The 25,551-nt window shown below is 44.3% G+C and overlaps 1 protein-coding gene across 2 annotated transcripts; it reads left to right on the forward strand.

Moving 5' to 3' along the window:
- The first annotated feature begins 159 nt into the window (after positions 1–159).
- On the forward strand, positions 160–13,426 carry RTCB (RNA 2',3'-cyclic phosphate and 5'-OH ligase). 2 transcript variants are annotated; one of them, XM_026118020.2, is made up of 12 exons: positions 160–418; positions 518–596; positions 1,127–1,194; positions 3,909–4,008; positions 5,256–5,412; positions 6,026–6,182; positions 7,301–7,460; positions 8,499–8,674; positions 9,288–9,476; positions 9,964–10,074; positions 11,070–11,189; positions 12,309–13,426. In XM_026118020.2, exons 1-12 carry the CDS (start codon positions 326–328, stop codon positions 12,414–12,416), a joined length of 1,518 nt encoding a protein of 505 aa, XP_025973805.1. In that variant the 5' UTR covers positions 160–325; the 3' UTR covers positions 12,417–13,426. The 2 variants fall into 2 exon arrangements, with proteins under 2 accessions (XP_025973805.1, XP_025973806.1); XM_026118021.2 differs by lacking the exon at positions 518–596 and having other exon boundaries at positions 163–418.
- Positions 13,427–25,551: the final 12,125 nt, after the last annotated feature.

Raw genomic sequence — 25,551 nt, forward strand, 5'->3', positions numbered from 1 at the left:
TGACAAAGCGTTTTTATTAAACAGATAAAACCTGTTGCTACGGGCCGTTGGACGGCCCGGCCGTGCCGCAGCGCCCGGCGCCGCCAGGGTGCGCGGGCAGCAGCGGGTCGGGGCGGAGCCGCCGCCGTCTCCCCGCCCCTCGGAACCCAGAGGAGGACGTTTGACCCTCTGCGGCTTCTGTCCGCTTCTTCCGTTCCGGAGGTGGTGGGGCCCTAGGCGGCCACCGTCCGCGCGGCTGGTTCATCCCCTTGGCCGGGTGCGGGCGGCAGGAGCGAGTTGACACGGAGCCGCCGGGCGGGAGCGGGAGGGCAGCGGCGCCGCCGCCATGAGCCGCAGCTACAACGATGAGCTGCAGTACCTGGACAAGCTCGACAAGAACTGCTGGCGCATCAAGAAGGGCTTCGTGCCGAACATGCACGTGCGTGGGGCAGCCGGGGCGGGGCGGGGGGACGGCTGGGCTGAACCAAGGGCCCGTGGCCGGGGGGTGCGGGCGCTGACGGGCCGGCTGTCCCCGCAGGTGGAGGGCGTTTTCTACGTGAACGACCCGCTGGAGAAGCTCATGTTCGAGGAACTGCGCAATGCCTGCCGCGGCGGAGGTGCGTGCGGCCGGGGGGGCCGCCACGGGGCTCTGGGCCCCCCACGGGCGTAGCCGGGGCGGTGGGGCCCCGATGGGCAGCGGGGGGTGGGGGGCCGGCCGGCCGGCCGGCCGCCGAGGCCCGGTGAGCCTCCCCGCGGGGTCCGCTCCGGTGGGGGCTTTAGTGTCGCCCGGCCCGCTCTGCGCAGGACCGGACCCCGGTGTGGCTGCTGGGCCGGCGCTGACGCACTTTTGCTGTTGCTAGCACAGATCGGTCTTCCTAAGGACTAATGCGGCCGGAGGGGAGATTCTGGAAAACTCTCCTGTTTAATGAAATTGCAGATCCTGCATAATACTAGGGTTTTTTTCTTTCTTTTTTTTTTTTTTTTTTTATTAACCAGAGTCACCAGGCATTTTGGCAGTTTGTAATCTGACAGTATTTTGAGCTAGCTGTTTAGAAAATGCTTCACTGTCTTTGGTGATCGCTGTGGTAAATCAGCAGATCCTTTACATCCTCCTTCAACTTCTCCTTTTCTCTTTTTTTTTTTTCAGGTGCAGGTGGCTTTTTGCCTGCTATGAAACAGATTGGGAATGTGGCTGCATTACCTGGCATTGTTCATGTGAGTAACTGCTCTGAAAAAATATTGTTTCTCTGTTCTTGTTTGCCAGTGATTATTGCCTTCCATATAGAAACTGTGCTGTGACATAGACTGCCTCAATATCAACTTTGGCCTGTACCCTGTGTGTTAGGAACCTGTCTCTGAGTAGGAAGTGTTTGCAAAACCAGGTTGTAAAATTAATTTGGCAGAAGTGGAAGTATCTGTTTATTTCATCAGCTGCCATTTGACATTAAGTCTTCTTAGCTTTGCTTTATGCTGTTTATTTTGCTTGAGCCATCTTTTCTCCACAGCTTGTACTGTGTATTTGTTGTTCTTAAGTTGTCTCTGCTAACCTGGAAGGTGTGGAGGAGTGGGGAGAGAGAGAAAGATTTTTCTCTCTCTTTTTTTTTTTTTTTCCCCCCTTCATCCTGATGTGGCTAACTCTATGCTTATGTATGTCTTGAGGTGGGTTTTTTTTTTCTGTCTTTTAAACAATTTCAAGTGCATCAAATTAATTGGGTCTTAATACAGCAAATGAGATTTAAAGAAAAGAGGGGGGGAAATGACACTCTGTTACATTTTTCCCTAGCTTTCAAAGCTTGCCACTCTTCTTCAGTTTCTCCACAGTGTTCATCTCCTCCTGGTGTTAACAGGAGTTCTTCATTTAGTTGTGATATAGTCATGTTTGCAGCAAAGTGATGGTAGGATTAGAATACTGGCCTCCTCCCAAGCTCTCAAGCATGAGAAGTTTTTTGAAAACCAATTTGTATCCTGGGTACAGTGTGGAAAATTTAGCCCAGAAACTTTCCTGGGGCAGGATAAATGTTTAAAGGCTGTTAAGATTCCATTTGGTCCTCTGTGTGTTGGAATATGTAATGATTTAATACTGGCAAAGCGTGTAAAGTATGTATAGCCTGAAGAGGTTTCTTACTAAGGCTGTCCTGTCATGACGAGATGGCACTCTTGCACTTCTCTTATTTATATACAGCAGAGATTAAATTAGATTCTCTCCTTACTGAGTTTAATTTGAACCATTAATGTGTCTAAGGTAAGTTATCAGGTAAACTTGCTGTGCATTTGAGTTCTCATCTCTTAATCCTGTCACCTTTGTGAAATACAGCCTTTCCCATTATTTATGGGTAAAAGCTCAGTAGCAGTTTTCTTTTCCTTGAAAGAGCTTGCCCAGGATACGGTTACAGTAAAGTCCATTGAAAAGTATGGTACTAGGGTTATTGATTTTATTAGAATATATTCTGTGTTTAGAATATATATCCTAGATTAAGCCAGAGTATATGTTAAATGCTTGCTTTAGCTTGGTAGCTTACTATTTTTTTTGTCCTTGCTTTTAATCTGATCTTCTTGTCTGCACTATGACCCTAATATTGGCAGTGAGCTTTCCTGTGTATTCAGCACTCCTTTCCTTTGCCCCACTCATTTTGGAAATGAAGCATTGTAGTAGGCTGGATCACCTTTCAAGAAGCTTTAAATACAATGTGAAATTGGTCTTTTTCATATTTAATATTACTTATATTTAATATTACTTATATTAATGAGTAAGAAACAGTGGAAGGGTTTTTTTTGTAATTGTTTTTTTGGTTACTTGACGAAAGTTCAGAATTTCTTGCTGCAGTAAAAGGCTGCCTGTCATGCTGTTTTAAAACACTCAAAAATTAAAATATTTTACTTAAAATATTTAACAATAATATTTATGGTCAACCAAAAAGGAAGTAAGGGAGAATAACAGTAACCTGTTAAAGTTGGTGTTTTGGCTGGTAGTTCATAGGAGAAATGTCATGATCATCTCTCACTTTCAGTCTTCGCTCTGTTTCAGACCAAGAGATTTTGGGCAGATGGTGAGGGGAGGCAGAAGCAGCGTGTAATCCCCTGAAAAATACTTTTTCATTTTAATGCTCGATAAACAGTTACTACATATCTGAAAAGTTCAAATTTCTGGCAGTCTTCTGGGTATTTTTCTGAGAGATTGTGGTGTTCTAATCTAAGTCTGCCAGGTTAGGCATACTTTAAACTTCTAGGGTTGTGTAGGAGCATGTCCTTACTTTCTTCAACTGGTAGTAATATGAAAAGGATCAGTAAAAAGAATTCTTTTACAAAATAAAGTGACTTGACTCCTATCTGCTGTATGACTATTTCTTGCCTACAGGGTGCAATCTTTGGTCAATGTTCAGTTACATAGCTAAAACGGCAAAATGCTGACATGATCTCATTCCATTACATTCAGCTCCTCCCTTGTTACATTTGCACTATTCCAAAATTGTAGATACTTCTAGATAAACTTGATAAAGACAACCTTATCTTCACTTTTATAACTCTGCATCACGCTACCCATAAGCTACTACCTATGTAGGTTTTGAATATAAGGATTCTGAATCCCAGAAAAGCTAGGCTGAAATTCAGTTTGACATTGTTTCCTACATTTAGGTGTTTGACCTCCTGTTCAGGTGTCTTGAAATCTGGTCAATGGAGCCAAGGGCGCGACTCGGCTGACTTGTCACCGGGTGTTTACTTCAGGGAGAGGGAAACTGCTCTCTGCTTTCTTTGACTATATTGACTATGTCTTCTTTAATGGTGGGAGTTTAGATACTTACCTGAATTGAGGTGTTTATCTGCGTCTTCATCTGTGACAACCACTGTCACAAGGTCAAGCATAACTGAGATGAATCTCTGTGCAATACAGAGTTTCATAAGACTTCAAAATGTGCTTTGTCCTCTTCCAGAGATCAATAGGCCTTCCAGATGTCCATTCAGGCTATGGGTTTGCCATTGGCAACATGGCTGCCTTCGATATGAATGATCCTGAAGCAGTGGTGTCACCAGGTAAGGATACTTTAGGACTGAGTTAATCTGCACTGAGAAATGTCTGTGGTGACTTAAATGCTTTTTGGGATGCCAGGTCTTTACAGTGCTTTACAGTACAGAACCCAAAAAAGATATACAGGAGTTAAGATTCTTGCACCCAGAACCTTTATGGAGCCACTAGTTGCACTGAAAAAATCTAAACACTACAGAGAGGGTTGCCCTCGTTATTCTGGCTTGGGCGTGTGATGTCCTCAGTCATGAAGAGATAGCACAAGACAATGAACTTGGGTTTGGCTAGGCAGAGAAATAATTGATTCTTTTCTTCAACATTTGAAAACCTCTGTTTAGAATATTTCTACGCTTTATTAAAAATGTGACCCTAATATTTCTATCTTTTTAACAAGCACTTCAGTTTTTCGTTACCGATGTCTGGAGAGGCTTTTGTGGTTGTGGCTGATAGGACGGTTCAGGTTTGCTATAGGCAATTCCAGGGTTCCTGAGTGATTCAAACCCAAGGTCTCCTTAGTCTGGTATCCCCTCTCTGACACTGGTTAGTATCAGATGCCTTACTGGTAAAGATGACGTAATTGATCTTCTATGCTAGGCCATGTTCTACAGTCATTCTTTTTTCTTTTAATACTAAGAATTAGCCTAAATGCTAAACAGTGGAGTTTAATATCCCTAGTAAGTATTTATTGCTGGTTTTAACTATTATTTATTCACTTTAGTGAAAAGTCAAAAGGGACTAGCTTTCAGGGACTTGCTTCAGGAACTTCCTACCTGAGGAAGCTATGCTCGGATTTCCATAACAAATCACTATCCTTAGGCAGGAGAACAGTAACTGCCTATTCTGCTTTCTGTAAACCTTATACTCTATAGATGTGTCTTTTCTTTTGTCTTTGTTCTTTTGTCTACTTGCTGGAGCAACTTGTAAAGTGAAAGCTCTGAATTGTACAGCTGTGTTTGCAGAGCATTTGCTGGAGACACTGAAAAATAGGATTTTTAAGAGTTCCAGGTTTACTTTTTTTGCAGGACTGCATTTTTGGCTGTCCTGGTATCTGAGGGCTTCATGTAACCTTATTAATATGAAGCTTAATGCAGTTGTTCTGCTTTATTCCCAGTATTGTGTCAGAGAGAAGGCATCAGATCCCAGCATTCAGTACACGGTCCCTGTCAGGAAGCTTACCAATTGAAGAGGAGTGCAGCAAATGCTTGCCATCAGCATACCTTGTTCATTAACATTGTGGCTTTTTCAATACTTCTAGGTGGTGTCGGGTTTGACATCAACTGTGGTGTCCGCTTACTACGTACAAATTTGGACGAAAGTGATGTACAGCCTGTGAAGGAGCAGCTCGCTCAGGCTATGTTTGACCACATTCCTGTTGGTGTGGGCTCCAAGGGTGTCATCCCCATGAATGCCAAGTAAGAGAATGACTTTACATGTTAGCAGAGGGGATATCCTCTGGTGTTTATTTTGATGAAAGATTCATCAGTGAGAGACTCCAAGAAAGAGAAAGAAATTCTAAACTCTTTCCCATTCCATCTACGTGCATGCTTCACTAGGAGAACTGGCATAATTGTTAAGGCACAAAGTCAGCGTTTTCCTCCCTCATTTAAAACTCTGCAAACCTTTTAAGAACCCCTAGTTATTTCACTTTCCCTTAAACTTCCTTAAAGGTAGAGCTATTTTTGGAAAGGCGTGAGAGAGAGAGAAAGTAGGGTATCCCACACACAACAAAGTAAAAAGTAATAACATATTCAGTGTTACTTCCATGTTAATGTTTTTGTAGACGTTACGTGAAGTGGCAAGAAGCCACACTTTTTACTAGAGGATTTGGGGGCTGATCATAGAATCAGAACAATTTAGTTTGGGAGGGACCTCTTGAGGTCCTGTCATCCAAGCCCCTGCTTAAAGGACAGCTAACTCTGAAGGTAGATCCAGCTACAAAGTTAGATCAAACTGTGCAGGGCCAAATCCATTTGACCTTTGAATATTTCCAAGGGTAACGTTTATGTGGGTGTTTGATAATTGCAGGGATTTGGAAGAGGCTCTCGAAATGGGTGTGGACTGGTCTCTCCGGGAAGGCTATGCCTGGGCAGAGGACAAGGAGCACTGTGAGGAATATGGAAGAATGCTGCAGGCTGATCCCAACAAGGTTTCCTCAAGAGCAAAGAAGAGGGGCCTCCCTCAGGTAATGTTACACTTCAGGAGAGCTGTGAGTGCTCACAGGGTTCAAATGTAAAAGATAGCAAGTAGTTCTCTAATACTGTATCTTACCTTGAAACTCTATCTAGCATTGGTGGGCAAGGGGAAGGTGAGATAGTGAAGCTGGTCCTGAGCAAGTCTTGACAGAACTGGAACAGAGGGAAACAACACAAATATTGGGTATACCCAAGGTCCCTGGGGCCATCAGTTTTTCATCAGTTAACACCTGGTACTAGAATTCATGTTTGCTGACATTTCCCCATCCAGGTAATGTTTTGTTGTTAAGAAACAGTGAAATTGTTCTATAACTTTTCTCCTTGTCAACTGGCTGAGCAAACAGTAGAGCAAGGATGGATTTTAGATTGAATGTGACTAAGTCAGAATTTTGGATTGCAGTTCAAGGGTTGGATTCCAATTTTGTAGATCGTATCTTATTGCTCAGGCTGGAACACTTCTGAGATAACTGTACTAACATTACTATTGCTAACAAAATTTTTTTTATGACTTGAAGTATATGAATTATGATGCTGCAAGCAATTTACAGCATTTTAACATGAAAAAAATCTTATGTCCTTAATTTTCACATTCTCCTTGCAAATAAGTAATTGCCTGTTATGCAGCTGAAAAAGAGGGGGCTTGAAAATGAAGTATCTTGCTTTAATCTGCTGGTAAGTTTTAAGAACTTAGCAGGATGTTGTAACCTCTTCCTGGAGTTCTAAGCAAGTATAAGATATCTATCTGCCTTGCCTATACAAATTGAAGATGGTTTCTCAATGCTCTGTACTTGTTCCCTCTTTTAATGAGGCCTGAGTTGCAAAAAAGGTGGCAGCAGAGTCTGTAGATCCTGGTCCTTTAGTTTAATGGCAGTCTTGTTCCAACAATAAAAATAGTTAGAAATCTGCTGAAAGGGGACTGTGGTGATGCTACTATTTTCTACTTCCTTTCAGTTTATATGCCCCTCCCCTTCCTCCCTCCAAAAAGCTTTTCTAAAATGAAAACCTTGCAGTAGTGATTTGTCCCATTGCTCACGTTCCCATGGCTCTCCCTTGTACTCCCAGAGGCTGGCTAACTGACTCTGTCTGATCAGTATGTTGTGATTGGCAGCTGGGGACCCTGGGAGCAGGAAACCATTATGCCGAGATCCAGGTAGTGGATGACATTTACAACGAATATGCTGCGAGGAAAATGGGCATCGACCACAAGGGGCAGGTGTGCGTAATGATCCACAGCGGCAGCAGAGGTTTGGGCCACCAAGTTGCCACAGGTACGATCTGACTCATGTAGGTACCTGAAGTGAAGCAAACTGTTCAGTGTGGTCTTGTCATTGACATTAAACTCCAGCGCTGAATAGTATTTCATACAGTATATTTGCTGAGTCTGTTCTGAGTTGCCTTGACAGGGATTGTCTCGAGTTTTGTTTGCTTTTGCATGTATTTTTGAGCCTCTTATTGCAATGTTTAAAATCAGTATATTACTTGTTTCTGGTCTTGCAGAGTATTGACCTGGCATTCATCCACATAATGATAGGATAAGAGATGGCAGACTCATATTGGGACACAGGAGATTCCATTTAGATATATGAGTTCTTATTTATTTGTTTCTTTTTTTAACTGTGAGACTGGTCAAATGCAAGAACAGGTTGCTTAGGCGTATTGTAGAATATGCATCTGTGGAGATACTCAAAACTTGACTGAACAAGTCCCTGAGCAACCTGATCTAGTTAGAGATGCCCTGAGCAGGGAGCTGGACCTGATAACTTCTGGAAGTCCCTTCCAAGCTAAATTATTCTAACAGCAAGAGAAGATAGAGATTTTCACTAAATCTTCTATGTCAGGGGCTCTCTTTACCTGCACTTGCATAGGATGGTGAGGCCATAATCTCCGGTATAACAAAGGTAGGCATTCCTACAGCGGAAAAGGAAAAGAGTCTAAATTCTTAGGTCACAAAAAGGTGTTAAATCTGCATTTCTTGTTCTGAGACCCAAATGAAGTGCTCAGATTGTTAGAGCGTATCACTAAGGTGAACTGCTTTTGCCTAAGCAGAGAATTCCCAAAAGTTCACCCAAAGCCCTTAACTTTTCTTTCTAAAAATAATCTTGGAGTGTCTTATTTGTGAACAGCTGATGTGGTTCTGGCACATACTCACTTTTTCCTTTTACTTCCTCACATTTGAGAGGAAGCTTGTAAGTTAGAACATCAGCCAGATGAGTTCAGCTTTAAAATATAGATAATAGAAATCCATGTTTCATTGCATAGATTGAAACAATAATAAGTGACTTAGACTTAATATGTTTATTTCCCAGATGCATTGGTGGCTATGGAAAAAGCCATGAAACGGGACAAAATCATAGTGAATGATCGCCAGCTGGCATGTGCCAGGATTGCCTCTGCAGAAGGACAGGATTACCTGAAGGGAATGGCAGCTGCTGGGAACTATGCATGGGTCAACCGCTCTTCTATGACTTTTTTAACAAGACAGGTAGGAGCAGAGTTCTCTGCAAACATTCTGGTACTTTTACAGATGTCCTGCTTTATCTTAGACACGTGAAAAACACAGTAACTGTAGTATTAAATATAATTATCACTTTCGTGCTTCTTAAGCTGTGTTTGCTGGACAGACTTACATAAAGCTGCAGGCATCACAGTCAGTCTAAAACCTCTTAACTTCACTTTCAGAAGCCACTAAGGGATTATTGCTTTGAATATTGCTTCAAACTAGAAGAGGATGATACAGGAAAATTGTTTTTACACTGCTGAATCCATCTTTTCAGAGTTGCAAAAATTCATGCAGTTGATATCTGATTAAATTCCAGCATTAAAACTGCCAATGGGCAGATAAATGGCTTAGTGCAGCCCAGTTCCAAGACCCTCAGCAGTGTTGTATTCACTTCCATTGTTGTATTCACTTCCATCATGGCTGAATCTCCCTGAGGTTTCTTATGTTTAATGTCAAGTGTTTAGGTTACTGGCTCATCAGTAAGAAATACTTTCAAGCAAATTTGTTGCTTTCAATTCCTAAAAGTATTAGAAATCTTCCACACTTACACAGTATATATTCTTGTATTTTAAGTCCCAGTTTGCTTACTCTTTAGGCCTTTGCCAAAGTCTTCAACACAACCCCAGATGACCTTGATATGCATGTTATCTATGATGTATCTCACAACATTGCCAAAGTGGAGCAACATGTAGTGGATGGAAAAGAGCGGACTCTTCTGGTGCACAGGAAGGGATCAACCAGGGCCTTCCCTCCTCACCATCCCCTTATTGCTGTTGATTACCAAGTAAGTTTAACTGTGGAAGAAAGAGATCGGAAGAGGCTTTTGGATGAATGAGCACTTTTAGGGTTGCTAACAGATCTAAATGCTGTGGGTTCCTCTCTTGAACTAATAGCACTTGAATGCTAATGAGATTCAGTGCTCTGCTTGTCTGTGTATTAGATCTTTGGGATACTGAGCTCCCTCTTCTACACATACAGAACAGCTGTAAGATCACAAACAGAAAGGAGTGTTTCATAACTAGGGCAGGCTGCAGCGATTTGCCGTGTCTCTCTATTGGCCACAAGTCTTTTCCTATGCTGGCCTACATCCTCCAGTGCAGTTAGTTCTCCAGAATCCTTGATACTAGGTACCCAAGGCAAGTAGTGAGGCAAGTCTGAGGGCACGTGAACCTGAACTCCTTTTTCTGGAGATGCAGTTCCCCTCAGGTATTTATTAAGAAAGAGTTTTACAGGCTTTTGCTTGTTCAGTTAAGGTTATTTTGCATCCGCAGCTGACTGGACAGCCTGTTCTGATTGGCGGGACTATGGGCACCTGTAGCTACGTTCTTACTGGCACAGAGCAAGGCATGACTGAGACCTTCGGAACTACTTGTCATGGAGCTGTAAGTTAAATCATTTCAGGAAGGGGCTGGATTGGGATTGATATCCGAAGAAGGTTGTTCAAGGGTCATCCAGTGCAAGGTTCATCTGTTTGTAATGGAAGTACAGTAGCCTTGCCACAGTAATCCTAGCCCAGGAGAAATGTAGGCTGGAAGTCCTCTTTTCTGTCCCTCCCTGATTAGTTTTGACTACTCCTGCAGAAAATTATGGGATGCTTCCTTATATAAGGCAAAGGTTAGGATGAAGATCTGGAGGATGAGCTCCTGGTACCAAATTCTGATATTTCTGAGTTTACAAGAAGAACTGAATATCCTGAGGAGGAACATTTAAAAAAAAAAAAAAAAAAAAAAAAAAAAAAAAAAAAACACAACAAACAAACAAACCTACCTCCTCAGTAGTCAGAAGGAGGTATTGTCTTTCCTCTTATTTATGGCATGAGAGAAGGATGTTTGAGGAAGAGAAATAGCTCCCAAATCCTTCATTAAAACTCTGGACTCTGAATATTGTCTGACAAGTGGTTTGGATAAAAAGAGACTTGCGGGCTAGTACGTTAGGCCTATGGAACTTTCCAAGTCATCATACCAAATGTGTGATTATGCAGGAGACCATCACCTAAAGTCTAAATTCATATAAGCCATTTTGTGGCTTACTATCATCTGTGCCTCAAACTATTCTGCATTTGCTTTTAATGTAAATTGATTTTGTGAACATGTGCTGGGTGTAGCAACAGGTGTTGAACTTCACCCGAGAATATTCCAGAGGTTCTGTCCCAGGAATCTACCTCCTCGTCAGCGCGTACAACCACTTACATTAGCGGTTGTTCTGACAAATGCTCTTTCATTTCATTCAACACAGTTGGGAACATGGCTTAGCTTCCAGTGTGTATCTGTTATTTATTTTTGTTTGTTTGCTTGTTTTTTCTTCCCTTTAATGCTAAAGAGTTCTGATTTTTCCCTATGGCTTCAAAAAACAGAACTAACTTAAGACTATTGTCTAGGGTCGTGCACTGTCTCGAGCCAAATCTCGACGTAACTTGGACTTCCAGGATGTATTGGACAAACTGGCTGACATGGGCATTGCCATCCGTGTTGCTTCTCCCAAACTGGTTATGGAAGAAGTGAGTTTAATACTTTATCTGAGAGGGGAAAGGGGGTCTTGCTCCTTGGCTGAATGATCCTGACTTGATTCTTGGCAGTGTTGAGTGATCACCAGTATGCTAAATGTACAGCTTCTGTGATTCCTTAAAGAGCTGCCCAGTTTTCTGGGAAATAATTTAATGTTTTCTCTGTCTCCGGAATCCTGCTGAAAATGAAAGATGTGTGTTTGACAGGTTTGGGAGGGGACGTTGTGGTTTTGGGTAGGTGGGTGGGTATGTCTCTCCCCTCTCCTACCTGGTGATAGGGATAATTTACTCTCCATAGTGGGAAGACTTCATGGAAGAGCATCACAAAAACTATTAGGTTTTGTGGATTCACTTCCTTCTTACGTGATGCTCTCCCAGCTTTAAATTCACTGTACACTGCAGCTGTCCCATAGCTTATTAGCAGTGTATGAGAGATCGCTCTCTTAAGACAAATTCCTATATTTGCTCGAGAAGAAAACTTTGAATAGCTAGGAAACCTTGAATATTATGACTTCCGGTTCTTCTATAGTAACATCATAGAATGCCTTCTTTGTTCACAGTCTTGCTCATGGAAGCACGTTAATCATTTGTAACTATGCTCTTACGGTTTTTGGTGTTGTACAAACACATTCACTGCATTAAAATCTCTGTTCAAGAAAAGCTTCCTTGTCAGAATGTTGGACGCGGAAGCTCCAAAGTTCAGCCCCTATTCCAGTCACAAACAGGCTGTGAAGATCTCTAAGATTGCCTCCTGTAAGGAGGAATTTGGAGTGACTTCCTGCCAGATACTGAGGCCTGTCATTCTCTCCTGTTGGTGGATTGGATTATCTGAGGATACTGGAAAAACTAAGCCAAAATAGCATCATTTTCTGGAATATCGTGGAACCTCACTTGTAAAGCCAAGCATCTGACAGACCTCTTAGTTGTGTAAGATAATTGAGAATCTCAGCACTCTTCCCCCTACTTCTAGACCCTCAGTTAATATGTGGCTCTATTTTTGCACAGAAAAGAAGGGATATCAGAAGCCTTCATCTAACTTTCTGTTTCTCTGGGTTGTTTATAGTTTTGTCTCTTTTTTTTTCTTTCTTTCTTTCTCCTCTTCCCCCTCTCCAGGCACCAGAGTCTTACAAGAACGTGACAGATGTGGTTAACACCTGCCATGCAGCTGGCATCAGCAAGAAAGCCATTAAATTGAGACCTATTGCTGTTATTAAAGGCTAGGAACTGACAAAGCAGCAGAAGCCTACTGACATCTCTAGGCCTTTCACAAAACTGACTAGAATCATCATCTTCCCATACCTCTTGGACTCTGTAGGATGCTCAGATATCACATCCCTGTTCTGGAAATACAGGCAATTGAGGATGCCCCTATCTTTAACCACTCCTAGACATAATTAATGCCCCCCCTTCCACCTCCTTTTTTTATATGATGCTCTTTTCTTATGATGAAAGAGCAAAAAAAAAAAAAAACAGTTCTGGTTTTGTATGCAGTCCTTCCCCCACAGCTGTACATGATGATTCCACTGGTGGGACTTCAGACTTACCCGAGTTGTCACTACTTGCTATGCTGCAAGACCACCTCCTTCAGCGAAGAGGGCATATGAACCAGATCTGCTGTCTCCATACCTGAGGGCCTAGAACTCTTTCTGCATACTGTACTCTGGTAGGCAGGGTGTGGCCCTTTTGGGCAGGGAGAGGTTGCTCTTTTTGCAGATGGTTCTATGCGTGGTCTATATTGCTGCGTGTATTGTGGTAATTGAGTAAGAAATACCAAGTTGGGAGGGGTCTCCCAGTTGAGAGGAACTAGCTAGGCTTGAGGCACAGTCCTCTCCTCTTCCCCCACCCTGTCCCCTTTAACACATCACCTGCCATACTGACTCAGTACAGGAAGGTGTTCCACAAAATCCTGTGGAAATGCAAGTAGGATTGAATATGTTGCTTTGAAAGGTTTTTGCCCTGTAAAAAGTTGTGACTTAACAACCAATAGAGATGTGCTAATCCAACGTTTTGCAAAGGCCTAAGCATGTAAAAGTTGGATCAGATAGTGTTGCTCACTGTGTTCTGCAGCTCTCTGATTTGAGTCCAATTGCAAGGTTTGGCCCAATATGGTTTGACTGCTCTCAGCCAATTATTTTTCTTTCATGTTCATTAACTGACTGGAGGGAGGGGCTGACCATCAGAATTGGAATGCGTAGGGGACTTATAAATAAAATGGGAAGATAGACACTGTAGCTTGTCTGTGTCTTATTTATTATGTTGCTAAAATGTCTGTGGTCCTGTTAAGTATGTGTACCAGCTTGGAATCCACCGTATTTTGACTGCTGGTTCCACCTAGCTGGGTAGGGGACGAAGCTTGACTGTAAGCCTGTATGTGGACACAAGAGGGCAGGCGGAGAAAAATAAAACCTCAAAGCAAGAGTGCAGCCCTGCCAAGGACTCTCATGCAAAAGGAGCAGATACTGATGGATGGGCTTGATGATCAAGCACCTTTTGGGGGAAACATCCTTTCAGGTCTACAATCTTAGCAAAAACTTATTGATCTCAGGATGCATAATGGCATTTTACAGTTATAATCACTGTGTTGGCTTCCTAAGTTCAAAAATCATTCAAGCATCATTACAGGTTCAGAAGCAGTACATGCTGTAGTAAGGACTGCTGTGACTACTAGTAGGTTTGACTTTAAAGTGACCGTCTTGCTTTCTTCTGCCATCTTAATGGAATTGCTCCAGATCAACATCTCTGAGGTCTGAGTCAGGCTTGCTGAATTTCATCAAAAATTATTTCATTTAAAAATGTCCATATGCTTATGGAACCAGTGACTGAAAAGCAAATTGTTCATCTCAGTCTTATGCAGGATTGTTAGTTCCATTTCACCTTTTCTGTCTATAAATATTGCAGATTCTCTGATGTGGAATACAAGGGAACTTAAAATGTTCATATTTAGAAACAAAGAAGCATTTCTCAAACAGTTCCCCTTTCAACTTTTACCTATTGTTGCCGTTATGACAGCAGTAGACAAATTTCAGTTTCTTAAAATAATCAAAATCCTCTGTGCCACCTAGGTGCTCTCTCATATGTATGTATTAAGTCTCTTCTGAACATGAACTCTTACGCATTAGCATTCATGAATGCAGTAAGTGCTGACAATTTTTGTTTCCTGTTACCAAACCAGTACTAGTTTGGGGTATATTTTGTGCAGTACAGAAGTGGGTGCTGGTTTCCTAATTCCGCTTGTCCCCAAAAAAGTAAGAGTAAAGCATGTAAGGTAAGCTATTATCAGCTGTACAAATTTTGAGGTAAAACAAAACATAGGATTTAAATTGGGATGGTGTTCCAATTTGAGTTTGTCCATGCTCTCCAAATAGGACTGTGTGATGGCTCTTTTTTTATCTGTATTTTTTTTTTAAGTAATTGGGACAAATAATGTAGATAAGGGAGGAATCATTAAAATTCATATGCTGAAATACAGGTGAATCTGTAAAAAACATCTCAGCAACACCAAAGAGCCAGTGTGGTTATTGAGCCATCTCTGTTCCCATGGAAGGTTACTGATAACTCAGAAGTATCTGTTAGAGTATGATGTGTTTCCCTTCCTCCCCCAAAAGACTAAAAAAGCTTTGGTGGATAATTGGAGCTTTTATTTTTTTTAATTTCTTCTGAAGTGTCTGTCCTTTTTTTTTTTTTTTTTTTTTTCTCCTTTTCTGTAGGAAGCCACAGGTAGGTCGATTTGGGTTTGTGCCACACCCTTTGAGCTGTGGAACACATCTGTCCAACAGCAGGCACTCATTTCCTGCCTAACCATAGTTGATTCAGTTGTCTTCTGCATGACAACCTGCAGCAGAAGGTTTGCTGTCCGTAGGAATTGCATAGTGTGTCTGCATTATGCTGGCCTTTAGACAGTGCAATAAAAGCCGTCCTTAGATGCAGAGTTCTGCTTTTAGTGAGAACAAATAGCTTGCCGCATTTATGTTACTCGGTGCTAGAGGACTACATGGTTTAGCTTAACGATTGATCTTGCCAAAACAAAGCTATTTCTGCCTCTAGGAAATAGAAGCTGTCATCTCTGGTTAGTGCTTCAGTGGCACCTTCCTTCTGCCTGTGCTCACAGGGCTTGCTGCAGGGACTAGTGCTGTGCAGCTACAGCAAGCATGGACGAGTGCTTCCTCTCTTGCCAGGAGCCAACTGTTCGCAATGTGCTCGGGAGGCTCATGCAGGTGCTGTTCCTGTCACCGTTAGCGTAGCATTAAATAGCTAGCAGGAAAAGTACGTCAGGTTTTTGTGTGGGGGCAAGTGACTGAAAAGGAATCCTCTAAGCGCAGCTGCTGGGGGATGCTGTTTTCCCCCCTGCAGTGCAAAGGTGCAGGCCAGGCCCTCGGCTGTGGGAGGGCTCCCCCGGGGAAGGCAGTTCCTCTTTGTTGTGTTGAAAATGGGGGGGAGCCGGTGAGCTATTTGCCATCATGGATGGCAACGCTGAGGTGTAGCAGATGGCCCTGAGCTTTTGATTTGGATCAACTTGGATGTTTGTCTACTCCAGGGCTCCCTGACTTCCTTAACTTATCCTCCCTCCAGGAAAGCCAGTAGTTAACTGGACCCTAGAAGGTACATGCTTGCAGTGTATCTGCTGTGCTGTATTTGCACTGTATCATGTTCCCCAGTGTTTGGGAGCCCAGCATCTAATGTGTGTCATGTTTATCGCCGTCCTAAGCGTCTTGGGAGAAGGGGGTTCTCTGTTACATCTTTCCCCTCACTGTTTTAATCACTGCTCCTCACACACACTGCTTCCTCCTCCGCTGGTGGTCCCTGGGCTGTTCTGGCCCAGGAGGAACAAGTGATCTCTGACACATCTCTGGCGCAGGCAACCCGGTCTCTCCTCCACTCTCCTTTGTTCCTCTCAAACATAAACACACTTAACTGGCCTCTTCTCTTCCCTCTCCACCCCCAAATCTTCAAAGCAATCAGACAAAGCAATATCCCTCCTGCAGCATGTGCCAACACGCTCTCTTGCTTTCAGAAGGAAGATTTCAATTAAGCAGCGGGCCTTGCCTGTAGCTGGCATCTGCTTTGCGCTCTTGAGCTCTGTCCCAGCTTGAGCAGTTTTGATTGCTAGTGCCCCTTTTTTCTGCCTAGCGAGGTGGCAGTGGGAGGCTTATGGCAGAAAAGAAACAGGAGCTTTGCAGTTCCCCAGCCAGAGGTGAACTTAACACGTCTGCTGCAGGTGCTTTTTCCCTCCTGCAGTGGGAAGGAGACAAAGATGGTAACGTCCTGGCGCCCACAGGACACAAAGAATTACTTCATATTTCAGATGTTTGTAGTTTCTGTTTTGTTTTTGTTTTTTTTCTCTGTGATCTAAAAGGGCAGTGGGGAGTCATTCCCTGCCCTCTTGTTCCCTGCAGCTGGGGGAGAACTGGGTGGTGTGAGAGTAAAGGAAGGCATGAGAGCAGACAGCAAGCAAAGCCCTATGAACTGCCCAGGCAAAGGTGTAACTAGGCTTCTTGGACACCGTTAGACTACTCCCCAGCCTGTGCTGCTGCTGCTTTTAGTAACATTGAGTACATCCCCATATCACTCCATGCTCATTCCCAAAGCCCAAGAGACTGTGCTTTGGTTTGTGTTGTATATAAAACTTAGAAATCAAAATAATCACCAGCCTTAATTGCAGAGATTAGGACCAGGAAAAGGAAATGGAGTTTTTTGCCAGCATTTAATCTAACATTTACTACCTTAGCAAAAGTAAGAGTGCAGGGACTGGTCTGCCCTCACCTAGATACTATGGTGTTTGAGTCAGCCTTATGATGGAGCCTTTTCCTAAATGGAGGTGCCAGGGGAAGCCTGGATTATTCCCCCCACCCACCCCCAACTGAGCTATAGCCTACAACATGCTTTCCACTTGGGCTTGGCTTTGCCCAGCACATGTGAACATGACACAAATGTTAACTGCATTGTCCTTGTGGTGCAGTCAGAATGGAGGGAAGTGTTTTCCTCCTCTTTCTCTCCTGCCTCAGTGGCTGAGGAAACTGAGGCGCCAACCCCTTTTTTCTCTGCACAAGCTGTGCTTTGAGTTAGGGGATCAAGGTAGGGAGTCTGGGCTCTTTCTGTTCTCAGCCCAACAGTGTGTGCAGTGGGAAGTCAGGCTTTCTGCTCTTCCTCTCTGAAGTGCAAACTTGGGGAATCTGTTCTCCGTGCCATGTGTCAAGAGCTGGGAGAAGGTCTAAATGGGGAGGGGGGCCTGGAGGAGCCCAAGGGGAGGGAGAGATGCAGCTCCTGGAGGTGAAGATATGGTTGTAGGTGTGTGTGCAATAAGGTCCAAACCTAAACGCATTAGAACAGCAGCTTATTACTTGAGTCAATTAAGTGGTAGGAGATTATCAAACCTGAGCACACTACTAGCAAAGAGTTGTGTAGTAAGAACAGCATGCTGCCAGTAGCTGAGTATACATGCTTGAGGACAAGACATAAGGGTTTTATGACAAAATTGGAGGGAGAGAAAGAGGAAAATGAAAAGCAAGCAAATACACTACTTGAAATAATGAAAGAGGAAACCTCTGGATCTGTGAATCCTTTCTAGCCTAGAGTGTGCTAGGGATCGGTTAAAACTTGGCTTATCTCTACTGTGTCAGCACTAGCACCAGCACCCAAACGTGCTTCCACCCCAAACTGTTGCTTTTCGCCTTGGTGTGTGGTCCCTTGTGAACGAGAAGTAGCTGCCATGGGCAGCACAGCGCTTTGCTTGCCGCAAAAGCAGCAGTACCACTGGCCAAAAGAACAGCTCCTGATGGTGACCGAGACCAGCCCCCAACCAGGGCAAAGGGAAGACTTAGACCAGCCGCCAGAACCTAACCAGACTTTTTAACTCTTGAGCTGACAGCTTTCCAGAAAGTTTTTCTTCCAATGCTACAAGCTTTAGCATGGAAACCTGTGGACAGCTGGATCCCTCCTGGGAAGCAACCAGGAGCCATCAGGGTTACAGTATGCAAGTCTTGGAGTACGAGCACTGGGCTACATTTCTATTTCAGTCTTCGGGTAAGAGGCTCCATATTGTACTGCCAATAATAGTTACATCCCATAACTTTTTATTACCCTTTTTAGAGTTCCAGGCAGAACAAAAAGGTGGGTTTCCCTGCTGGAAGAATGTCTTACTGATAAATCACCTGGTTACTGAGCTCTTGGCATTTGAGAATTGTAACCTGTTCATGCTTTTAATCTTAAAAAAAAAGAAAGTGGGTTATTTTATTTTTGACTAATGCTTACTGTTGTTGGGCTATAAATTTGTGGCATTCACAGACAACTTATCAAGATTTAAAATCATAGATGGAGTGATCAGTTCCTCCACTGTTTCTCTGCCAAATTCTTAACCACTTCTTGGATGAGGAAGAAAAAAGTATTACTGTAAATTACTTTTTTCCCGGGAAGGTATTTATGTTGTAGCTGTTGCTACAGGGATTTTCTCCATTCATCCCTCATAAGGCATTTTTTTATCAGGCAGATACAAAAAAGGACATGACAAGCACTTTCTTCTCAATTTAGGCTGTGCGTTTTGAGTCTATCCCAGAAAGGATTTTGTCCGCTTCCTTCCTGCCGTAAGTCCGTGCATGTCTGCAGGGCCTGTAGCCCATCCGTGGTTGAGACTGTCACTTCTGCCCATGGAAACCCCTTTGCCCAGCACAAGGCCAGAGCATGAGGACTCTGCTGGCAGTAGGGTGCCTTTGTTTGGGGGCACCCCTGAGGAGCACAGGCTGTGGGGCTGCCAGGCAGCACCAAGCACTCTCCACACAGCTGCCAGGCACATCGGCAGCACAGAAACATTCTGGCGGAAGGGACCTCAGGATGTCTCTAGTCCAACCTCTGCTTTGAGCAGGGTCAGCTCTGAGATCAGACTGGGTTGCTCAAGGCTTTATCCAGTCTGGTCTTGAAAACCTACAAGGATGGAGACTGCTCAACCTCTTTGGGCAGCCTCGTCTAGCTTAATTATTTTCACAGTGATTTCTTTTTTCACTTATATCCAGTCAGATTCTCTCTTCATTCAGTTTATGACCACTCTCTTTCACTCTTCTACTGTGCATCACCGTGAAGAGCCTGGCTCCATCTTCTTGGTGACCTTCTCACCGGGGAGCTGCCATTAGGTCCCCCCAAAGCCATCTCTTTTCGAGGCTGAATAAGTCCAGCTCCTTCAGCTGCCCCTCAAAGGGCAAGTGCTCCAACCCTTGACCAGCTGGGAGGCTGTCCACTGGCCTCACTCAAATCTATCACCATCTTCCTTGTTTTGGGGGTCCATAAAACTGGATACAGTATTCCAAATGTGATGTAACAAGTGCTGAGCAGAGAAGCATCATCACTTCCCTCAGTCTACTGGCAATGGTCCTGTTGATACAGCCCAGGATGCTTCATGTTGGCCTTCATCGCTGCCCAGGCATGCTGCTGGCTCATGTTTAACCTACTGTCCACCAGGACCAGAGGTCCTTTGCAACAGCATTGCCCCTAGACTGTGTTTTCCCGGCTGTGCTGTCGCAAGGGTTTTGTCCACCCTGGGTGCAGAGTGGGGTCCTCCACAGGGTGTGCAGCAAGGTGAAACTTCTGCTATCGGAGAGGAGAGTGCATGCTCTGACAAAAAAAGGAGCAGCTGCAGGTGGGACAGGACCATCAGAGCAAGCAAGAAGCTGAAGAGGAACATGCTGAAGGGGATGCCAGCAGACTTGCCATCTCCTCACCTAGCCACTGTTCCCCACGCAGCTGCCTGGACAAGCAGAGCAGTAAACAAGGAGCAGAGGTTGCTTATGGTGCCTGTTGGAGTTTGGAGAGGGCAGGGGCTGTTGGCGTGGGAGGAATGGCTACAGCGTCCTTCATGCCAGCCAGCCGGGATCACAGAGAGAAAAGCAGGGAGAGAAATCCCTGGTCATACAAGAGCCTTCCTCTCCCAGCACTTTGAGTGCCAGGAGCTGCATGCTGTTCTGGAGGGAGACCCTCTCTCCTTTTCCCTCCATCCCATTCTGTCTCATTCCCAGAACTTCAGATGACCTGGGCAAGACCTAAAAAATCCCTTTAGTTCAGAAAACACATGCTTCTGGCTGTTCTTCCTGCCAGATCCTGTGAGCTCTTCCATTAATGGTCAGTGGATGAGGAAAAAGTTTTATCTTGATTGAGAAACATGAAGCCTTGTTTGTGAGACAAATATTCGTTTCCTTGTCTCCTGGGCAGGAATTCAAACTATTTGATGATTATCAACAGCAGTGAAGAGCACCATTGCTGTCTTCTTTCCTCCCCGTTCTTTTGGCAGAAAGTGAATCCACTGTCACAGAACAGTTCCTGGAAAGGAAAATTGGGTATAAGACTGAGGCATTCAGGTATGCTTTCAGAGAGCAGCTTCCAGCGCTATGTTCCTACCAGACTTGTCCAACCTGTACCAAGTATTAAATCATCCTGTGTCTTGGTACCCTATCCGCAAATGGAGATAATCACTTTCTTTCCTTTCACCTTTTATCCATCTTTCCTATTTACATACCAAACTCTGATTCAGGGACCATCTCAGTGATACATCTCTCCAGACCTCAGCCTCAGCTGATCTTGTGCTCAGTGCCAGCCTTGCAAGTGTGCAGCAGCCCTGAGTCTTGTCGTGTGCCTTCTGGGACTGCTGGAGGAACTAAGTTCATTCCTTTTGCAAACTAAATTGAGAGCAGAAAAGCTTGTAAGCTGGACAGAGTTTCAAATATTCACCACAAAATTTAGAAAAAGTTTTCATAGTACTCTGGCTACGAAGCAGACCTTCTGGGCCAGACCCTCACCTTGAGTTCAGTGCTAGAGATGTGCCTCAATTCCTTTTTGTTTTGAGGATATGGGACCTAGACTTGTGTGAAACACTAAATGTGCCACTTTGCTTTTGCCCTCTACAGGCATTCTTGTTAAAGGGCAGAAGCTGAAGGAATGTTAGGCTGGTGATGGGGACTTTGAAGGTTTCTACTGCCTCCATCATGAGGAGGGTGAAGGCTGGCACACCTCTCCTTCATGGCATACAAAAGTTCACACAGAGTGGATTTATCTATGTGTAGCCTCAGCTTTTCTTTGCAAGAGAAGGTCGCAGCATGAGAGGAGGCTGAAGCTAGCACAGGGGTTATGTATAGACAAGAAGTACTGGGAGGGTAGCCTGGGAGACCAGAACTGTCCTCTGTGACCAGCAATACACCATGTGCAATGGTCAGGAGCTGACTGAGCTGCTGGGGAAAGTCACCATCGCTCAAGCAAGTGCCCTGTTGAGCATCCAGGCTGTGCTGCTTCTGCCAAACAAACCAGCAATGAGGCCAAGAGCAAGTAGATCAACAAGGAAGAAATGGGAGCCACCAGTCCAAAGCAAAAACCAGAAACCACAGACCAGTGATTGCTAAATTTTTTTCATTTCCTCAGTGGTGATTCCCCTACCACTTGTATTTCCAGGCTCATGACCCTACTTGAGGGCTTGATGCCTCGTTCAGGAACTGCTGCTGTGAGTCACATGCTTAGAAACAACTGTGTCCAGCATAGCTGAGTGAAGTTCAGTACTGGTAAGCAGTGTGACAGCAGCTCCACAATGCCTGTACAGGCATTGAGTAAGTGGGTGCACTGCATTGCCTGAGTCTCTGTTAAGCATGCTAGCTAGCTGTGCTCCCTTTGTGGGTGCAGGACATGCATAGGCAGTAGGTAATCACCAACTACTCTTCTGCTTGTAAAATTTTCTGGTTTGATCTTAGCTCTAGCCAAGGGTCAGCTACAGTGTCATCTCAAATCACTAAAATCAAAGTTACTGCTCTGCCCTGCTCTACCATTGGTGCTGAGGGAAGGCAAATCCAGACAGACTCATAATTTAATTAGTCCTAATATTAATGCAGGCCTGCAGAGGTAGGCAAGTCTTCTAAGGAAATTCCCAGCATACTTCTATAAGCCTGCATCAGCAGAGACCAGTGATGCTTGGAGCAGGAGAGTCCGGAAGAGGAGCTGTGGCAATCCTGGAGGATTTGAGCCCTTCTTTATCTAGACCCTAGACAGGTTCTGCATGTGAAGCAATTTAGAGAAGTTTTTGGACATCTTCAGTTGTGCAGACAGCAAAGGCTCTTGGAGGACTTGTCCTGAATGTCATAGTGTTAGGTCCGAACTACCATGTCTCCCTAACCTGCAAGTAGAAAGTCTAGTGTGGAAAAGAGTTGGCTGGAATGAATGCTGAGGTTTAAAGCAACAATCTGAAAATGCATATAAAATATTCTAAGAGAAAACAACCAGGTAGAAGCTCCTGGCTTGCCCAAGTTCCCTTTGCACAGAAGGATTCAAGCTGTGTTAAAGGGCATCTTAAGCAGGGAGGATTCCTCCAACAGCCTAAAACAATTCCCTCTGGCCACATTCCCAGTGAAGGTAATTTTCCGGGGCAAGCTGGGATGGAGCTGGGTGATTATTTTTTTCAAGAAATTTTTTTTTTTGCTGATAAAGCATATTTGGGTCATCTAGAACAATCTGTAAATTCATGTCATATGCATCAAATTGTTTTGTCTGAGAGGTGACAAAGGAGAATGGATTGGAAAAAGGGAAAAATGACTGACTTTGACATTTTCAGCAGGAAACATTTCAATAATTTGTTTCAGAATGATGGGTTTTATTTCAGTTTAGTTCATGAAAGACTTCAAAAAATCCTGAGATCAAACTAAAACATTGCACTTCAGGGAAGAAAAAATTTAAGGGAGGCTTTTGGTTCCAGTGGGAAAACAAAAAAAAAAAGAAAATTCTTTTGGATCAACTAGAAATGATTTTCTTTTTCAGTTACATTTTTTTACCAGGGAATCAAGAAATTAATATTGCATTAGAATGAGTGAGAAAAGCCCTGAGGCTTCCCCAGCTTTTACCTAATGGCTGAATCAGCACCCAGCCAGGGGTGAGAAATCATGTACCTCCTCTTCGCAAGTGTGCAAGACGATCTTCACGAGCCTGCGGTGGTGTGACCCTCCATGCCTGCGCCTCCTTCCCTCTGCCCTCATCACCCACCTCACACATTTGCCTTTCTCCTAGCGCTAGGGAAATTCCAGTCTCCATAGTCTTGTGGATGAAAGGCTAAATTCTGTTTGTTTTGTGTTCAATCCGTGTTTCACAACACTGGCTTTTCAACAGTCCCACCTCCCCTTTCTTTGGTGACTCATCCAAAGAATTTTAATCTCCATGGTCTGTCTGTAGTTGTAAAATATAATACCAATGAAGTTGGGCTTATTTATCCTCAAGCCATGAAACTGTTGTCAGAAGAAATTGATACACACTACTGAGGGAAAAAAAATGCTGCTGCTGGGGAGGATTTGACTTGAACATGGCTTTGAATTCTCAGCACTTCAAATGGAAATTTCCCTTTTTGAAGTGGATACGTTTTCATCTTTACTCCTTTCTTTTCTTTTAAACTATGGAGCAAGAACTTGGAGGTTTTGTTGGCATGAGAATTAGCTCCTGCTGCTGCTCGTGTTTGCAAAAGGCTGACGGAGCTGGCAGGAAACTGCTCAGGTTTCCACCAGCAGCCCACAGGTGCCCGTGCATCTCACCTGCAGCACTTCCTCTTCCTCTTGCCCCAGGCCCCACATGGAGCTGTGCCCATGAACCGTAGCCCTGCTGGGAGATCTGCCACTCCTCCAGCTGCAGGCATATCCTGCTTAGCATAGGAGACTGGAATCTGGTGGAGGAGGCGGAGAGTGGTCAGGGAGGAAGGCATGGCAAGATGTCATGGGAGTCCTCTCAGAATGGTGGGTTGCTGTGCAGATGCTCATGCTATGTGGAGTTGATCAGTCTGACTTTGGACTGCTAATGAAACAAGTCTTTTTCAAAAGCCATGGCTCTGAATGACTTCTGGACAATGCAGCAGAGATATTGCCCTTCAGTGAGCACTGCCTCTCCTGACATTCCCTCTGGGGAACAGGCTTTGATCTTATCTTTGTTCTCCTTCACTGAGGCTCCACCGTGGGAGCTGTCCTGGAGATGTGGTGAACTGGCTGGTGCTTCAGGCACCCTGGCTTGTTGCTACTTCCTCACTCCTGGCATTGCCCTGCTGGCTGCAGACCCACTGCAGACATTGGCTTAGGGCAGCTGCAGAGGTAGGTCTTGATACAAGCTCTCAAGGCTAACTCAATTCCCTTTCCTTGTGTACAACCAAGCTCATTTCCGACCTTAGTGCTATTCCCATCCTGTTTTCGCTCAGACTGCCAGCCACATCAGTCTTGCCCCACCTCTGCTCAAGTCCTGTTCCCATTCCTCATCACTGCTCTGCCACTGAAAAGTCAACCCTGCCCCGAACTACTCCTTGTTGTTCTAGTTGCAGGCCTCCATGCTTTCCTACAAGTGCATCTGAGGCCCAGCACAAAGCTAAACCACCTGCTGTGCCAAATACTGTTGTGGTTTCTTCTGCTGACTCATGCCACTGTGTTTCCACCTCCTGGCAGTCTGGCTTGGGAGGCACACAGCTTTGCAGCTGTCTATAGAGCCTTCTGCTTTCCCATTTCACGTTTCCAAGCGAAGAGACAATGTTTGTCCAGCCACAAACCTGTAAAGGAGTGGGGTTTATTACAGATGCTCAGGGTAAGGAAAAAAGGAGGAATTCTTCCTTTGCTTTTCCCAGACCAGAGGGATCTACACTTTGCTTTCTCTTTGGCTTCAGACAGACTGAGGAAGCAGTTGAAACACTTAGTACATCATTTTCAGGTTTTAATTAGCTGAATTTCATGGGAGTTTGCAGTAGGTGTTGCTACAAGGCTCTGTCAAGGAAGTTAGGAAGTTGTTTTGAGGGAGGTTTTACCATGACTACGAAAGGGTGGAAGATTTGTACCCTATACAGTGAGAGCTCAGGAGGGACTGATCAACCATCACAACCAGTATAAGGAGTCTTTTAGAGACACCACCCAAACCCATTAAACCCAATGAACAGACCTTCACTAACACAAGTAGGAGATGAATCAGACACTTTTCCATCATTCAGAGATATTAATTTCCATATCTCCATCCTGATGGCTTTTAAAACTGGACTGCCCTAGCAGCTGCTGGATTATCATCCTGCAGACCTATTTCAGCCCAATGGCAGAAGAGCTAAGCCATCCTGGCTGGAGGAGTGCAGGCTCCCATCCCTTTCCCTGTGCCCTCAGCACCCATCCAGCACTGGGCGCACAGGATTTGCCCACATAAATGCTGAGCATATCCTCGGCACTCCAGATCAAATCATAGGACCTTCCCTTTCCTTCAAAGACATCTGAAGTCTAGTGCTTAAAGGAAGCAGATCAAACATGTAAATTTGAACTGAGATTAATTACATATTTGCAACTGGAGGAAAAAAAAGCTATTAAGATTTTTCTGCCTTAACTATGCCCATGGGGGTGTTTCT

This window comes from Dromaius novaehollandiae, chromosome 1, assembly GCF_036370855.1.
Source record: "Dromaius novaehollandiae isolate bDroNov1 chromosome 1, bDroNov1.hap1, whole genome shotgun sequence".
Classification (NCBI taxonomy): Eukaryota; Metazoa; Chordata; class Aves; order Casuariiformes; family Dromaiidae; genus Dromaius; species Dromaius novaehollandiae.

Excerpts from the sequence above, each read along its gene's own strand:
- RTCB (XM_026118020.2), top strand. The coding sequence starts at position 326 with ATGAGCCGCAGCTACAACGATGAGCTGCAGTACCTGGACAAGCTCGAC. Across the intron at positions 1,195-3,908 it reads CATTACCTGGCATTGTTCAT|AGATCAATAGGCCTTCCAGA; the intron begins GTGAGTAACTGC and ends GTCCTCTTCCAG. Across the intron at positions 7,461-8,498 it reads GGGCCACCAAGTTGCCACAG|ATGCATTGGTGGCTATGGAA; the intron begins GTACGATCTGAC and ends TTTATTTCCCAG.